This window comes from Scomber scombrus, chromosome 9 (assembly GCF_963691925.1).
Source record: "Scomber scombrus chromosome 9, fScoSco1.1, whole genome shotgun sequence".
Lineage (NCBI taxonomy): Eukaryota > Metazoa > Chordata > Actinopteri > Scombriformes > Scombridae > Scomber > Scomber scombrus.
In genome coordinates, this window is record NC_084978.1 from 25,206,038 (window position 1) to 25,224,366 (window position 18,329).

Sequence of the window (18,329 nt, forward strand, 5' to 3'; positions counted from 1 at the left end):
TGCAGTGGTCATAATGACTAGAAAAGCGCTGTATAAGTACAGTCCATTTACAGTTTACTTGTTAAATAGCATAATGTATAAAAGTAGGCCAGGGAACCATATCATAACCTATCATTGTTTCAATTGCATATTTAAATGACCAATTACCATGCCTAAATTGTTAATTACTAGTTTACTACTAAACTAATACTTCTACAGAGTAATGTCACCATCATTATGGATTCTGAAGTGTAATTTATATATTACAACTTAAAATGTCTTCAAAGTAGCCTAATGAGCTGGATACGATCCATTAGTCAACGTGTTATTGCTTTGGAGAACGGCAGGTTGTTTCTACATGACTGGTACGACAGGACAGCACCACTCTTAAATTTAGTTCGTACCTAAGAGAAAATCCTAAATACAAGACACTTGGTGGATGCGGAAAGTTCTCATAAATGTCTCGTCCTTTTTTTTGGCCCGTTTGATTTTACTTGTAATAAAATTAAGCATATTACTTTAGCTTATTAGCTAGACCAAATACATCAATGTTGCCATACTCTGAAATAGTTATTGAGGATAAAGATAACAGGAAACATTTCATTTTTCATATTAACAAACTGGAAAATGTTCTAACGACCTCAATCGGTAACACAATATTGCCTGAATACAATTTTCTTAGATTATTGTTGCTGGTTTGGAGAAGCTGCACACACACATTTTACTCTTGGGCTGACAGCAGCAGCTTTGTTCATTATGTATTTTACATGCTGTGGTCTTGTCATATGACAAAATAACACACCCACACTTGAAGAGGTCCTAAAGACAAGAACAATTGGATGCAACAATGTAAGTTTATTTGTCAAGTTTGCAATGTCTCAGAACCACTGAGTGGACTGTTCACAGTCCTTCCTGCAGCACTAACATGGCCTCTGCAGTATTCAAGGTTTCAGCCAGTGATAACACAATCACCATTTACACTGGTCGTTCAACACCAGCTTAACTGTAACTAAGTGAATTGTACCTGGGACAACAAATACAGATTCCACAGAGGTTTATATGTTAGAACTAATACATGAAGAAACACTGTTGGTTATTGTAGCTGAGGGTAAAAATGTTACCTCAACTGGTGTCTGGTATAAATTAGTTTTAACAATGACACTGAGGGGAGTAAAGTAAATTTTCACTGACAAAAAGTGAATTTACTTTTTTAAAATCCTATTTTATCAATTCAATACCTTTCATTTTCAGCAAATAAATGGTACCTTATTTACACATATACGTTTGTTGCATCACACTGTGGCGTGTTTTAATTTTTTTTTCAAAATTATCTTATTTTTCAAAATAGAGTTTTACTACTTCATTACTACATAATCATAAAGCTGCATTTAACACAATTGCTGTAATTAATAACTTTATACAGGAGACAGAGACGAGAGTCAAAGCTCAGTACATAAACTATTAGAAAAGACTGCAAGTGGTTCAACCACGTTCCAGCTGAGAAGCTGTGGGAAAGTGTTTCTTACAAGGTAGACAGAAAAAAAGGAAAACAATATCTCAGGTTGCGACTTGTAGCAAATCTGAAAAACACATGGTAGCTACAACTCCACAAAAGGCTGTTTTTGAGGTGTTAGTGCTTCAGAAACACTTGGATGCAGTTTTTAAAACGGAGCAAAATAAACACACATATAGTTAATGGCTCAAGCCCTAACCAGCTCAAGTTTAGTGCCAAAACCAAATCAGCCATACAGTACATGGACAGACACAATGTGATCTGTAAAAACCTTGACTAAGACTTTACCAATGCTTGAATACTTGAAACTGAAGGGCATTTCGCTCAGAAACTTCCTCAGAAGTGAATGAGATCTGTCATTTTAAATGACAGTGTGATTATCTGTCTGTTTCAAGCAGCAATACAGTCGGAGTGCTAACAGAAAAAACAAGGACTTGACAAAGAATCAGGGTCAATATCAAGACGTTCAAAAGATGTCTGAGACGATGACACAACTCAAAAGTACTTATAACAAAAAAACAACTAAATGGTGATAAAATAAGACTCAAAAGAACCAGTGGCAATTTATAGCATTTAAGCTTTGATGACCAATTCATTCACTACCATGTCATAATATATACACACATAGAGGAAAAAAACTTTAAATTAAACCTTTATCACCAAGGAAACCTTGAAAGCAAGCGGTAAATATGCTGTTATTTATCACGTATTTACAACAAAGATAAGCTATTTTGCAAATAATGATGCAAGTTGTTACTGAACCACACAGAGACTCGGTGTGGGTGACAGTTTAAACATGCAGTGCTTCAGTGCTCCCTCTAAGCCTTGAGAGTGAAATGGGACCACGACACTCAGCAGATAGAAAGACAGACCAGCTCGCTCCAGTTTCCACGTCAGAAAATGTCTTAAATATGTGTTACTTATTGTCGGATTTGTCACATTTATCTGCACAAAGAAACCAGCATCTGCACAGAGTGGTTATCAGGATGAAGACTTCTCCCCCTATAGAATTTGCTTATACTTGTGATGGTTTGAGTTCACGATTTTGTTCTGTTTGCTTTGGCCAGATTTTACATGTTGAAACTGCTGACACTGATACTTTAAACTCTAGCCACATTGTCTGTAGGCCTTGAGGTATTTGCCCCAGTCTGTGGTAACCTAGCCCTGCAGCGGTTTACACTAAAGCTACAGAGGAACCGAGTTTGGCCAGTGCCGATACAGCACCGTAGAGGATGCATGTATTTGTGGGCAGATGAGTGAAAACTACTACTAAGGTTTAAAAAAAAAAAAGAAAAAAAAAAGATGACATTTATGTAAATGTGATGATATCTGTACATATAGAGCCCTGTAAGTGGCGCTGTGGTTCTGTCCGGTAAAACCATGAAGCTACACTTTACATTCAAACTAATACGGCAGCTACAAGTGTTGGATTTCATCTTTTGTATCCTCCTTTGAAAACGTCAGAGCAAAATTTCCAAACAGGCTGACCGCACACTGGGAATCTACATGGTTTCTCTCTCACCTGAAAAAATGTCAAAAACTTAATAAAGTGACTTATTAACTGAAAATTACACTTTTGTTGGACGATATATTGTTGTAAAAAATTATCGCGATAAATTATATTATTGTAACTTTAAGATAATTTTATACCACCGATATAATGATAATATAATAGTATAATAATGCAAAGGGGGGGTGGGGTATAATTTGGCCAGACTCTGCTCTCTTGCCTGATCTGTCTCTCTGCCAGTGGTGGTTGTATTAGTAGCAGTGGATATCTGCTGTTACAGCCTCTATAAGCAATCCTCATGTGGATTATATTCAGCTGAAATAACTTGTTTATATCTATGTGCATCTGCGGGCTTCTAGGCTGTAGCAGCAGCAGGCTAGGCGGAGGTCGGTATCTATCAAAGCATTAGCAGAATATTTGCACTATTACTGTAGCTTAGCATTGATTAGTCATTTTTAGCACTAGCAGTGTTAAACTAGTATTAGCAAGCAATATGTTCGAAACTACTAGAAGCTACTAGTGCCTGTCAGACTTTAGTGTTACAAAATGCATTATGAGGATGTTAGCTAAAGCTAAAGCGCACGGTGGTCTGTTTAGGTCTATGGGTTAGCAGGATCTATGAGCTTCTACGGTAGCGCCTGAGTGGTGAGAGAGCAGACGTAGAGGGAGCACTGATTCGTTCACTGGTGTCACATCAGTATGTCCAGGTCGTCGCCATGGTCGTCTTCCTCCGTCACCCGCAGCGACAGCACCTCCTCATTCAGAAACAAGCCGCTCAGCCGCTCTTTGCGGGCCTGGCGCTGCTCTTTCAGCTGCCGTTTCCGGAGGGCTTTTTGCTGAAGCTTACGCTGCTTTGAACGTTTCTAAAAAGAGATACAGAAATAATTAAAACACGCAGGTAATAGATACTTTCCCCCCCCAGACAAAACAACAAGAAAAGCTTGGCCTTGTTGTGTTTTTTCCCCCTAAATCCTGTATTTCACAGTTTAGTGTTCCTTACTTTAGAGTCTCTTATGCGTTCGGCAGCGCTGGACAGGTTGCCATCACTGTGAGCTCTGCTAATGTTGGCCACACTGCTTCCACTACAGGCTGAAGCTGTACCACCTGGAACACAACATGATAACAGTTACAGCCAAAAGGAAGTCAAATATTTTACATAGAACTCCTGGTGTCACTAAACTGAGTTGGGACGATTGGGAGTACTGCAGGGCGTCTCACCTGCTACAGAGTTGGAGGCCGTGGAGCCGGTGGAGGAGCTGGCGGAGCTGACCATGCTGGCGTTACTGCTGCTGGCTCCACTGACGCCGCCGGTGCTGGCGCTGCTGTGGCTGCTCCTCTTCCATCCTTCTCTGGTGCTGCTGGCTCGCTGCCTGGGGCTGTGCTCTCTGATGTAGTTCCGCACCTGGAAAGAATAAGTGCGGTCATGTACGATATTTAAGTTTAGTCACCTTAACATGAATCAGACTGTGATGTTACTCGTCACCTGGTCAAACTTTTAACAGGAAGCTAAATAACAGGAAGCTATTTTAAAATCTGTTTTCTCACATCTACTTTGTCTCAGGCTGTTCTCAGCTTTGGTAAAAAGGTGCGAGTTTCTGTGTGAAAGACAATGAGACTTGTTTATTGTTGTAGCTGTCCTGTCTTGAGAAGGCGGTGTTGTGTTTCAGATTTACTACGCACCTGTTTGAGCTTCTCGTCTGTGAGACAGTTGAGCTCTATGATGAATTCGCTGTCTGTTGGAGAGATTTGAGCGCAGGGGTCGATGATCTTGATGATGTCCAGCTGCTCTCTCAGACCCATCTCTGTGCTGACCTTCCGACTCAAGTACTCAATGTACTCGACCTGGAAGAGGAAACACACACAAGTAGATATGAGTTTTGTTCCTTTTGTCCAGTTCATCTTTAATTCAATTCAATATTATCTATTTAGCACCAAATCGCAACAGAAGAAGAACACAAGGCACTTTTCACATGGTGCAGGTCTCATACCGTACTCTTTAATTTCATTTAAAGTGACCGAACATTCCCCCATGAGCAAGCACTTAGGTTATGTTCACACTGCAGTTAAAAGTGACCTGAATCCGATTTGTTCGCTCAAATGTGACCCATATCTGATTTGTTTCTGACAATGTTAACAGCACAAGTCGCATTGAATCTGACATTTCCAAATCCCATTCAGGCCACTTTCAAATGTGGTACTGAATCGGATACATATCAGATTTTTTTGAATGCGACTGCAATCAGTACAGAACAGTCAGGCCACATTTAATGCGGCTTTGACGTTATTCTGGAGCAACACACAGCTAATGTTCTGCATAAAGACATCATTAAAGTATTAATTTTCTTTCTCCTCTTCCTCCTTTTTAACATCTCCCGCTCACAAATTTGCCGGCTACCGCCACACACTGTTTTTAACATTAGACCATAAATGAGACGAGCAGTAACTTCACCAGCTGTTACTGTCGCCATGTTCGCTTCCGTAAACACTGTTCTGTGCGTGACGTTATTAATGATCAACTGAGCATGTGGCTCACTTCAGTCAGCTGTTCACATCGCAGTCCGCAGACAGGCCACATTTAAAAGTGTAATATGAACAGCCAATTAGTGACAGTGGCCCTTTACTTTCCTACTGATGCATCGCAGGTAAATATCTGTCAAAACAAGCAGTATGACTATGTTTTTAAGCTTTACTGATGCTGGCTATGTTCACCTGTTCATCGTTGGTCATGGCACTCCAGGGCAGCTCATCCAGGTTGCGATGAGGATGAGGCTTGGGCTTCCTCTTAGAAAACAAACAGGGTGAACTTGGCACACTTGGAATGATGTCAGAGAGGACATCGCTACCGCTGGCAATGTCACTTCCTGGCAACTGTGGAGAAAACAAACCAACCATGTGACGTGTGGGTCGTTTGATTAAACCAGTCAAAGAATACTTAAGCTGACAAAAATCTGTCTTCCTTGGATAACTGACCAGCTAAAAACCCACCTGCCACTCAAACTCGCTGTCGGACCAGTCCCAGTAGGTGCTGATAGAGGAGGAGACGTCGCTGCAGACGCTGCCCTCTGGAAACAGGTCCAGAGATGTTAGTTCTTGGTCATCCAGGAGGGAGTAACAGTCGTCCTGATCGCCCACAGACACAGAGGAGAAGAGCTCCTCGCTGCACTCTGAGCTGGCAACGCTGGTCCCACAGGATGTAAGGTTCCACCTGAGGAAGACAATGAGTGGGCGTCAAAGTATATGATGAATCATTCCTTTTACTTTTGCTAGAATTGTTCAGAAATACCGTCCATGCAAAACACAGGTGACTTTTGCAACTTTAAACTTTAAGAGTTTCTAATTTGAATATCTAATCTAATGAATATAGAGATATTAACGTCATATTGTTCTACGTAGGACTTTAAATTAAGAGAACAATATGCTGCTAGTTCACACATTTAAAAAGCAGCAATTTCCAGTGACAGAGCTATGAAATATTATAATTATGTGTAGTTTCAGACAGATTTCTGTACACAGTTCTCTTTCAGTGCTTTAAAATTCTGTTTACCTCAGTGTGGCTGACATACATGCACACTAGGGGTGTGACGAAACGCTACGATATTTCTCGTCGACGTGAATTTTGTCTCGCGAAGCTATAATTAAGGGGTGCACCAAAAAAAAAAAAAAAGACGATCGGTTTTTCTATCGCTCATTCGCACGTCATGTCTTCTTTTTATAATGTCACGTGTGGATCATTAACCTTGTTGCAGCTTCTACCTGCTGAGAAGATCTCAGTCAGAAGTAGGAGATGAGGAGAGGAGCAGTGGTAAGTTGACCTCAGGTCTCTACCATAGACTGTATATAAATTCTGTCTCTACACTGAGAGTCTGAAGTAGGAGGAGCAGGGAATCTAGCGCAGCTATGGAAGCCTAATGATGCAAAAAGTAAAACGAGTCACACTACCAAATTATAACACAATTTATATGTTGTTCTACTTGTGTATTTATGTGATACAGGATTTGTGCAATTTCGTTTTAATTTGTGTTTTTTTATTAGCAATATGTTATAATTTGTGATAATTGGATTCTTTATTTAATTTATATTTATATATTAGAATTGTTTTCTACTCATAATTTACTTTTTAGTATTTGTGATTGGATCTACTTTTGTATTTATGGTTGTTATTTACATAAATACCAAAATTATACATTTATAAAATATCTATATGGGGAAACCTTCTACAGTGCTGCATACTGCATATGATAATTATATATTTAGAAAGCGGAACTAAAGCGATTCATTACAAGATGATTAGTTCAAACATTTCAATTCAATTTCCATTTTGTGAATTTTAGATAAAAGAACAGTCATGTATTTCCTCATTGAAGTTTTCTTAAAAATATAGTTAAAATCTCGTCTCGTCTCGATCTCGTGAACCCAATATCTTGTCTCGTCTCGTGAGCTGAGTGTATCGTCACACCCCTAATGCACACACATATTCTACTTGCCTGTTGCTGTGGAAGCGGTGTAGAGGATCTGTCCTGTGACAAGAGGAGAGCTGACAGCCAAAGTCGCTGACGTCCAGAGTTCCCACATCACTGAGGTTGGCTCTCTGAGAGAGGAGAGGGAAAGGCTCCTCCGGGGCCAAAAACTTCTCATACAGAGAGTCGGACATGGCTACACATGTATCTGTGACAGAAACAGAGAAGTAACAACACATTAAAATACAACCGCCTCAATCATTACCACTGCAGTGAATACACACAGTGGTCAGAGTCTTCACAAGGGCTTCACAGTAGTTTGTTTGATAAATAAATAATATGAGACTGTGGTGGGTTGGACAGCTGTTTATGGTCCACACATTCAACTCTTACCTCTCATACAGTTATGTTTGTTAACAAAATCACTGATGTTTATTGTTGTATTTAGACTCATTTCAATATTACAAAAATATCAGGATAGTCTTTTTCTTCTTTGATTATAATAATTGTTGGTAACTAATCAATTAATAAACAAATTAGCTCTGATAAAGTGCACACTGGTGTATTTGATGTCATGTTGTAAATGATGTGAGTGTTTTCCTATCCAACTTGCTGATAATGTTTTGGCACATTCACCAGAAATCAAAATGGACTTCAAGCCCTGCGTTCAACACTAAAATACCTCTGACATATGTGCTGTTAGATGTTGTTGGTCAGATGTGGACAGGCCACAGCCATTAATACATGTTTATTTACACTCCATCTAACATTGTGTGTTAATGATTTGTATAATGTGCTATTGTTTGCAAACTTGCAAATTGCACCTTAAGGGATGAATAAAGTATTTCTGAATTAAACTGAATCATGTTATCCCAGCAGAGGTGCAAAGAAAAAAAAACTTTATTCTATATTTTAAAAGAATTTGCTTGTTTGTACAAGGATCTCACTGTATTGTGAGTGGTAAAGAGTGAAAGAAAGAAAAAACTAGAGAACAACAGTAAAGCTTTCTTTCATTCAAGAAGCAACATAACCTGAGCTAAGAATAATAATAAGAAATACTTTATTAATCCCTAGGGAAATTCAAGTGTCACATCATTATCCAGCACACATCACACACTACAATAGAATAAAATAACGTTTTATTCTACATTGTGCAGTAATTATATACGTAGCTTATAATAAAATGTGAGTAGTGAGGCTAATGTCATTTTTGGTAGTATTGTTAAGTTAGTGGGCAAAGCTAGAATAGTCATTTACACACTAATTATATTGTATCTCTATGTTGTAAATAATTATAATTAATGTATGTGTTATACTGAGTATACTGTCTAAACGTTTTAAACTAATTATAATGTCTCTCTGTTTCATATATGCTTTATATTATTTGTACCAGATCTATATTTAAACTAATTATAATAAATCAATGTTATACTGTATTTGTTTTTTCTACTAATTATAATGTATCTATGTTTTATACTGATTTTACTATATACATAAATATGCTTTATACTAATTATACCGTATCTATGTTTTAAACTGATTATAACGTATCTTTATGTTTTATAGTGATTATACTATATATGCTTCATACTAATTGTACCGTATCTATAGGTTTTATAGTGATTATACTGTATGTATGTTTTCTACTAATTATACTTGAACTTGGTACTGATGTGAAAGAGGCTGCTGCTGTTAATTACTGGTACTAAGGTGAACTATTAGACGTTTCCTATTCTAAACACACACTTGTTGTTTTGGGTATTTTCTTAATTGTCGGTAAAGCTAATCATTACAGTGTATCCAGTACATCGTACAGACAATGCTAGACGCTAATCTAATCCATCTTCAGATAAAATATAACAGATTAAACATACTTAATGTAAGTTATACTGTTTGGTAAACAGATTGTTATTATAACACAGCGCTAGCTAAGAGCGCTAGCTGTGTGCTAATGCTCAAGTGTCCACGTAGCGTTTACAAAACAACAAAACTACACCGAAATAAAAATATTCTCCCATAAAATAAGGACTGTCGGCGCATTACATACAGTTTAAGTGTTAAATAAGAAAGCTGGACAAACAGAAACACCCACCTTTTGTCGTTCAAAGAGTGACCGTTTCTGCCACCTCCATTTGCAAATCCTTTCTTTTCCACACCGAGGATCTCATCTGTCATCGCGAGACCACCGTGATGAGACCAGCGTCATGTGACGAGAGGGCGGAAGCTATCTAAACAGAAAACGAACATAAAAAACAACTACTGCACTTACGTGCACAGTTCTTCTATCTTTTTATGTGTGTATATCGCATATTACTGAATGGTTAGTCATGTCTTCGAGCCATGCTAAGGACTCCAGCTTTTTGGGAGGAAGGATACCAGCAGAAGTCGAATCATTGTCGAAAAACCTGAAGGATGTGGACCAAGAGATGTTCAGGAAAATACTGAAAGGTACTTTAAATGTGTTAATGACTCTCTAAAGCAGATAGTATGTCATTTAAATGTTTCTAATATCACCTATTGACGGCATGTGCTGTTTAAATGCGTTTTATAACACGACACCGAAGTTAGCCTCTGACCTGTCAAATCTAAGTCATCTAATCCAGATTTGACAAGTACAGCGGTTTTTGGTCTAATGTGGCCTGGATGGGGAAATATTGCCCATTTTCTGTTTTCATGAGCAAAATAAAGGTTTCAATAAGTCTCTGGGGGCTCCTTGTTAATCTAGTGAGATTTGATGAGTCTGAGCAAGTGAGCATAGTCATTTTTGATTTGGATCTGGTCTAATGTGGTCTGGATGGAGAAGAAAGCAGTGAAATTACCCTTTTTCATTTGTCATTAGCAAAGGATTTTGCTATGATGTCTAACACTCTTTAATAATTGTAAGTGGTAAAAAACAATCAAACTGAGAATCAGCTGCTAAATATCATTATTTATTTTTCCCTTTAAGCCAAATCAGAATCTAACTTTAGCATCATTGTTTTAACCCAACAATATATGAAAGAATTGAATATGAATCAGTCACTCAGTAACTAATATTTTTCCAAGCATGTGAAGACATTCAATAACTTTATAAATATACCTGTTGAATTATTCTCCCTCCAGCTGTGGTCAGTGCTCTGGAGGGGAAGGACTGCAGAGAGGTGATGAAGTCCATAGCAGAGAGCAGTGTCGTCCCTCAGGAGAGGCTCAGTCACATCGTAGCTGGGATGTACAGACTGCTGTCTGAGGCCATCCGCATCCCTGTGTCATCACTTAAACAGGAGGTGAGCTGGTGGTCATCGCTGGACATTAGAAGCTGGAGCATGTTTACACTTACTTAATATATTTCACTTCTCTCTCGTAACATTTTAGCCTTTGTCAGTGACTCAGCAGCTGAGCTGGAGGCCTGCTGCATCTTACAGATAAACCTATTTCGCAACAGATACTTTTATGTCTCAGCAACAGTATTCATTAAGGCATTTTATTTAGGTTACCTGCCGATAAATGTATAAATAGATTCACCTAGTGTGTCCAAGCTGCCCAGTTCCTTCAAAACAAAAGCATTAACCAGTGCTCAAATGAACTAAAATGATACTAACGTTATAATCTAATTAATTCAGCTATATTCTTCAAAATTAATAAATTAATCGTTAAATCTAACAAGAACAACAAATAGCTCCAACAGATCTCACCAGTGATGACCCAAAGTAATGACTGATTGTCTGAACTTTCAATTTGCTGCTCACCACGGGGTAAACTACTGTCTGTTACACAAGGAGTAGTGAGTGAATGAGGTAATGCTTTTGGACACACTGTCATGTCTTACTGGGGACACTTGAGTAAGACAGAGACATTGTTATTCTTATAAGTAACACCTGTGTGATTTTGCTACTGTGGCGTGTTAAAATCTCAGCTGTGTAAAAGGCTTGTGGTTAAATACTTGCAGGAGTGGTGAGACAGCTACAGAGACAGCTACAGAAAAAGACAACAAAGGCAGTTTGATCAATGTCTGTCTTCTTATACTAATTTTGGGGGAGGATAATAACTATAAAAAAACAGTTTATTATAGTAGAAGTATAAAGTACATACTATTAGTATTTAGTATGGATTTCAAGTGACAAAGATCTATTAAAAGGCCTTTTTCGTATAATTTTTAATGGTGCATTCTCCACCCAACTGCAATGTGAGCTGAGGGAAACACATATGAATTACTTCCTCTTCATAAACATGGAATTTAACATTTTGAAATACTTTTTTATTTTATTTTTATTTTTTTAAATCTTCATTAAAATCATAATTAATAATGTTTTATTTGTGTTCCTGTTCAGGCCTTCAAAGAAGATCTTAGAGAAGTGAGGTAAAGGTTTTTTATTTTATCACACTACTACTGTGTTGATTCATTATGACTCCTGCTTGTAACTTACCAATAATGAATGCATGGTTTCTGTTTTTTCTTTAGGATACCAGAAGACTTTATCACAGATTTCTCCAGTGTTGTTTTTGGAAATCGGTATGTTGAATTATTTATAACCTCATAAGTCTTAATGGTGTGTCTTTTATAACCTTGCTAGCATAAATGGTGTCAGTTACATGGATTTCCTGACTATGATAGATTACATTTAGATGCCCTTCATGGAGACAGTATCACTCCTGTCTCACATCTCTTTTTATCTGCAGTCGTGCGGTTCTAGACGCAGCAACATCCCAGAATGACCCCCACCTGCCTACATTAGACCAACTCAAATGGAGGGTGGATGTTGCCATTTCTACCAGGTACGAAGGGAGAGAGAGAAAAAGTGTTTTTTGTTTTTTGACTGCTAACGACTTCACGGAAGCTTTACTGGTTGTTGTTGTTGTTCGTCTTTCCTGGAAAAATCTCAGACAGGATGTGAAGTGCTTCAAGCTGCTGATTTGTTTTGAGTAGGAAGTAAAGTGCAATGATACCAAGAAACTGAGGTCTAAGCATCATGTTTTTAAAAGCAAGAATCCCAAAACTTAACCTCTTATAGCCCAATTGTGTTACTTTCATTTCAAAAATTGTTCTGCTTTCTTTCTTTTAAAGAAGCTCATGAGATTAAGATGTGTGTCTGCTCTGTCTCCTCAGCTCTTTAGCGAGGGCCCTGCAGCCTTCTGTTCTGATGCAGATGAAACTCTCAGATGGAAGTTTTCATCGGTTTGAGGTATTTAAACATTTAGCTTGCTTCTGGTTGCACATGCTGTTACACATCCTATCTACTCTAAAGAGGCTGTTTCAAAATTTAACAAAAGATTTACTCAATTCATAGCAGTGTGTTGAAACCTTCCACTTTCAGATCAGTACTTAGGCCTGTCATAATAATCATCGACTTATCGTACAATTAAGTAATTATCGACATCATCATGTCTATATATGGACTTATCATATGATAGATGGACATGACCGTGATCATTTTTTTGACCTCAATATTTCCACACTTCGCATTAGCAGCTAAGAGGCATCATTATCATTATATCAGTGGTATAAAATGATCGTCAGATGACAATAATATTGTTTATCGCGATAATTTCTGAGACAATATATCGTCCAACAAAAGGAGTTATAGTGACAGACCTATCAGTACTGACGGCTCACAAATAAATGATGGGGGTTAGGTGTCTTGGAGTAAGGCATTTAAAAGAATTAAAATGACCTATATACAGTACTTACACGTTTTTCATACTGCATATACACATAAAACTACTACTACTACTCCATATACACACTTGTATACAGTATATAATTATGAAACACTTTCAGTACCATATCCACTACAGTGCATTCAGGCTTCGCAAGCTTGTGCTACTGTGAGCTTATGTTTATAAGAAATGGGCTTTAATTCACTCACAAGGGCTTAAAAAGCACTGTGGTGTATACTCTACTTGCTGTTTATGTTCAGCCTATGAGCCTGGAAAAAACTTGGATCTCCACCTGTGTTTTAGTTGTTACGTAATAGCATCACAGTGAATTGAGCTAACATTTATTCAATACAACCTGACCTAGAATCAGTTCTCATCAGGAAAGTATATTTGTTATTGTCTTTACAGTATATAAAAACAATGGATTGTCGCTGATAGGGCAGTATATTTTTATTTTACAAATAAGCAAAATACATAAAAAAACATAACTTTGAATAAAACATAAGGTTGTAGTTTAACTGAATTGTTGCAATTATTGATACATGATTAAGAAAGTTCTCAATAGAAAGAATGAATGTATAGAAATGTAATAAACAGAATCCTATTTTAACCAAATCACAATAGTAAGATGTTTTCCTCAGTAGGGGGCACCATACTCCAACCCATGCCAGATCATTTCAGGACGGATGCTGCATTAGAGGCTTCAAAGTAGCCTACTAATGTGGACAGAAGCAGAAGGGTAGCCTTCTACGACAGCTGTACCGAGCAGAGTGGTTACATAAACAGCTTATGGCAGAATTAGAGGATTAGTGGCGACAACATCTGATGTGCAGATTCCATTGACGGGTTGTACCTTATCTCTACCTGATATGTGCTTCTCGGGATTCACCAGAATGTGACTGAAGGATATCTGCTGCTGGAATCACCAAAAACAAATAGCTGAAGGCACACAGAGCCTGAACCCTTACCATAGGAATGAGGGTTACATAAATCATAAATGATAGGAGATATAAAACAACCTGTATTATGAGAAGTCAGAGGGTTCAGCTATGAATCATTAATGGTGGAGTCTTTCAGAACTTTAGGAACTCTTTCAATGACCATTTCTTTCATTTTTTAACATTAAATACACACCTAGTAGACAAGTGGGAAAATGGAATACCACGCACACTTTAAGCACAAAGTTTATTGAAAATGCAACGTTTCTGCTTTTCACTGACCAAACAAAGTGCTGCTAACACAAGTTTTTAATAATTTTCTCATTACCCCTGTCTTTTTTTTTTTTCTATCTTCGTAATGGCGATGATTTTACATTATATCGCTATAATATCAGCATTGAAGCTCGACCCTGGCTCTGGGGCTGATTTCAGACTGAATAATTTGTCTCTTTTGCATTTTTTTGTTTCCCTGTTCAGGTGCCTGTGACCAAATTCCAGGAGCTACGTTACAACGTGGCTATGATCCTCAAAGAGATGAACGCTCTGGAGAAGAGGAGCATTCTCAAGATCCAAGATTAAAACACCATGCAGGGCTGTTGATGAATTAAAGGGGGCCTATTATGCTTTTCTTTATTGTAAGTCCTATATATGTTGAATAATATATCGGATGTTCTTGTTAAAAGTGGCCATAGTATTAAATAATGAGGTAAACACATGTAGAAGTAATCCCTGTGAGCAGAAAGCACCAGCTTCAGACTGCTCTGAACGTTTTTTTCTACTTCCAGCCCAAGCTGACATCAGCTCGTGACAGATTTCTTTATATGGTCATCGGTGAACAGCGCACAAGTTTACTGCTCCGCTCCGCTAACATTATAGCATATTTCCACCGTTTTAGGGGTTTTGATGCAGAGTCATGACTCCATTACACAGCAGGGCAAAGTAAAATAAGTAGTGTACCTGTTGGAGGTGTGCTAGTCATCTACAGCTTTTCACCAATCATCACTGTGACTGTTTCTGCTGGTACTATTCCTCTCTGCAGTATTTCTAATTTAGCCGCTAAACAAAGAGCTCCAAATATCTCAATGTTGTTTCAGTCCGTTTTTGGCGTCACTAATAAAGCTCTGCTAATTCAGTGAGGAACATGTTTCTCCTGTAAATTCTTCACAATAAAATGCTCTTGCTATTAAGTACTTTAAAAGCTTTTAGTATAAAGCAGTGAAGCAGGAAATGTTGGGTTTGCATCTGCGGTAACTTAACACGACTCTGATGCATGCTTTTATTCTGTAGCTTCTGGAAAGCAGGCCAATCAGAACAGAGTTGGCTCATCGGGAGGGGGCCTTAAAGAGACAGGAGCTAAAACTGCCTATGAAGTATATTTTCGACCTGTTAATCATGCCAAGTTACTCTACTGGAAATACAACATTTTAGTGCTGGAAATCAGCATAATAGGTCCTCTTTAAACTGTCCTCTCTGCTTAGTTTGTGACATCCGGTGGAGTTTTGTAAATGTAAACAGCGCACACAATACCACTGATTTTAAGAATTTCAATATATAATGTTGTGTAAATGATAATAATCAAAATGTCATGATGTTATGCTTTGATGGTGTTGGCATCCAACATGCTTGGTTATTGACAAAGTGTGAAATGATAAGACTAGAACCACCAAGGTACCTGAATACAAAAAACAGTTTTCTGTGTCACAGCCTTTACTTCAAAACAACACTTAAAATCAGACTGTGTCATTCTTTTAACACTGTATATATTAGCATTATTCAATTCAATAGTTGTTGAGAGATTTGACACCATTATAAAGTCTCTATTGTGCCAAAATACACATGCAGTCAAGTGAGCACTCAGAAACTCTCTGGTTGAATGGCCACTTTAAACTAGTGTCATGTGATCCAGTCTGTTGTTGAGACTGAATGTGTGAAGATATGTAAGTCAAAGAATGAACAGGGTGATTTTCCTTTTCTACTTGTGTGTTTATACACTGAATTCAAACCAGTGATGAATACATATGATAAAACAATGTTTTAGTTATACTGTAGATCTGTTGTAAAAGCAATAAAAATAGATTTTTTTCTGGTATTTGTAATGTTTTCATTATATTGAGTCACTAATTAAATCTGTTGATTACTCAATGTGTCAAAAATAGATGATTTGTTCAAACTTTGGACATTTTAGAGCCTCTAAAATGGTTACAGTAACTTTTAAAAACTAATACAAACTGGCACAAACAGGAGGCTCACTAAAACTGAATTTAATACAGCATCTGTTTATTTGTGTTGACAGTGTTCTGAAAGAATATTCTAATAAATAAAAGTGGATTCTTAATTACCATAGATGACAACGCTTGCTCTCTTACAATCAGTGTTATTTCAATACAAGCACAGGACTTGTATTTTACACTAAACATCTGTTGTTCACATTGAAACCTAACATATCTGATCATGCCTTACTTCTCCAAACAGACACCAACATAAATCAGTTTAGATAAACTCCTCTGTGCCATGAAGTGGTGAAAATGCAATGATCATGGTCAAGTTGTCAGGCGTACATAAGAAAATCTGATATCAGACCGTTGTCACGCTTTACTTCGATTCTCTCACGCTTTTCATTCCTGTATGTTTAGACGTTGTTGAAAGAATGCACTTAAAAATATGAGGACACGGCACCAAAAAACAAAACAAAAGTGCAGCTTTGGCATCCGTTGAATGAATATCCTGAACAGTGTTCTTTCCAGCCAAGTAGCACCTTGTATAATAGTCTATTAGGGGGATAACTGCTGGTCTCAACCCAGCATACAAGGTCCAGACAGTCTGTGCTAGAAGAGCTGGCTAGACTGGATTGCTGGCCTATTTAGACACACACACACACAAGCAAATTTCAAGGTGTAATGCTGGACAATATTAGTGTGTGTGGGTGTGTGTCTGACTGACCACATGGATGGTCAATCTGGGTTTGCGTAACGCTCCTCCAGTGTCCTCATTAGCATACACTGCAATCAGTCTGTACATGTGTGTCAGTCTGTCTGTGTCTGCTGAGGTGTTCATGTCAGGCAGCTGTGTGTCTGTGTGCAGGATTGAGTTCACAGGCTAGACTGGCCGACCTATATCACCAGGCAGCGCTGCTACTACTGACATGGACACTGATCAGCTAAACAGCCTATAATCCCATGCTTATACACACACACACACACACACACACACACACACACACACACACACACACACACACACACACACATACACACACACACACACACATACACACACAAACATGGCGGACCCCCCCTGTAGCAAACAGGTTTTATTGTGAGCCAGCAGGAAATGCTATTCACGGGTTTCAGGTGACGCCAATAATACAGTGTGATATAGTATCAGAGCAAATTTGGAGGAAAATCTCTTAGCCAGTCATTAAACTATGACCTTAAACACAACCTACTTCTAAATCGAGCTTCAACTGTGAACTTAAATAAAGCTACCAATCCACTCACCAATAAGTCCTAATTACTAAGTTTAGGCACATAGTAACATGTAATGACAGGAGAACTGCAACAGGCAGTCGATTAATCGATTAGTTGATTGACAGATATTTAATCTGCAACTGTTTTCATGATCAATTCATCATTTCAGTCATTTTTTAACCAAAAATACCAAACATTACCTGGTTCTACCTTCTTAAATTTGAATTTTTAGTGGTTTTTTCCCAACATATATAATAGTCAATTAGATTCTGTGCGATCTAAAAATGATGAATGGCATTTTTTAAACAAATCAATAATCAAGAATATTATAATAATAAATGACAAAGAAAATAATTGAAATAATACAGCAGTTAATTGCAGCCCTACGTAACACTATCACTTATACACTTATAACACAATCTCCCTTTAATAACAGTCTTGATTTTTTGTCATTACGCAAACACTTTTATGCAACCATGACCGACTAAACCTCAAAGTGCGGTTGTGTGACTGTCGCCCGTCGCAGTTATTAAACACACATGCAGTGTCACAGTTTGATAAGTTGATATCTGGACAGGCTTTGCCTCGTCTGATGCACTGGAGAATCATCTAAGGGGTCAGTGATGGAGGGGTGACCTCCTCTGCTGTTGTACAAATGATTACATGCTCAGTTTGTATAAGAGCTGAACTGGGTTACCTGCCCTGCATCTTCCTCTCTGTGTGGTCTGTTTTTGGTTGGTGGTTAAAAAGCTGTATTACACTCAAAAATGGCATTACATATGCTATAATAATGAAGTGCATGAAAATCAGACTTGATCCATAAAAGAAGTC

The 18,329-nt window shown here is 37.9% G+C and overlaps 2 protein-coding genes across 2 annotated transcripts; one reads left to right on the plus strand and one right to left on the minus strand.

Annotated features, from left to right (window-relative positions):
* Positions 1–822: 822 nt before the first annotated feature.
* Positions 823–9,608, minus strand: fam199x (family with sequence similarity 199, X-linked). Its single transcript, XM_062426034.1, has 8 exons — positions 9,552–9,608; positions 7,487–7,667; positions 5,988–6,207; positions 5,712–5,870; positions 4,683–4,844; positions 4,221–4,404; positions 4,003–4,106; positions 823–3,865 (listed from the first exon to the last, which is right to left on the minus strand). The coding sequence occupies exons 2-8, from the start codon at positions 7,651–7,653 to the stop codon at positions 3,692–3,694; spliced, it is 1,170 nt and encodes a 389-aa protein (XP_062282018.1). The 5' UTR covers positions 7,654–7,667; positions 9,552–9,608; the 3' UTR covers positions 823–3,691.
* Positions 9,609–9,686: 78 nt separating this feature from the next.
* Positions 9,687–16,120, plus strand: commd5 (COMM domain containing 5). The gene is made up of 7 exons (XM_062425506.1): positions 9,687–9,907; positions 10,562–10,722; positions 11,767–11,795; positions 11,898–11,948; positions 12,116–12,211; positions 12,543–12,618; positions 14,509–16,120. Exons 1-7 carry the CDS (start codon positions 9,787–9,789, stop codon positions 14,608–14,610), a joined length of 636 nt encoding a protein of 211 aa, XP_062281490.1. The 5' UTR covers positions 9,687–9,786; the 3' UTR covers positions 14,611–16,120.
* The last annotated feature ends 2,209 nt before the right edge of the window (positions 16,121–18,329 follow it).

Bases quoted from the DNA above. Each gene is read 5' to 3' on its own strand.
- commd5 (XM_062425506.1), top strand. From the start codon at position 9,787: ATGTCTTCGAGCCATGCTAAGGACTCCAGCTTTTTGGGAGGAAGGATA. The intron at 10,723-11,766 runs GTGAGCTGGTGG...GTTCCTGTTCAG, and splicing joins TGTCATCACTTAAACAGGAG to GCCTTCAAAGAAGATCTTAG. The intron at 11,949-12,115 runs GTATGTTGAATT...TTTTATCTGCAG, and splicing joins AGTGTTGTTTTTGGAAATCG to TCGTGCGGTTCTAGACGCAG.
- fam199x (XM_062426034.1), bottom strand. From the start codon at position 7,653: ATGTCCGACTCTCTGTATGAGAAGTTTTTGGCCCCGGAGGAGCCTTTC. The intron at 5,871-5,987 runs GTGGGTTTTTAG...TTTTCTCCACAG, and splicing joins ACAGCGAGTTTGAGTGGCAG to TTGCCAGGAAGTGACATTGC. The intron at 4,845-5,711 runs GTGAACATAGCC...TTCCTCTTCCAG, and splicing joins CCATGACCAACGATGAACAG to GTCGAGTACATTGAGTACTT.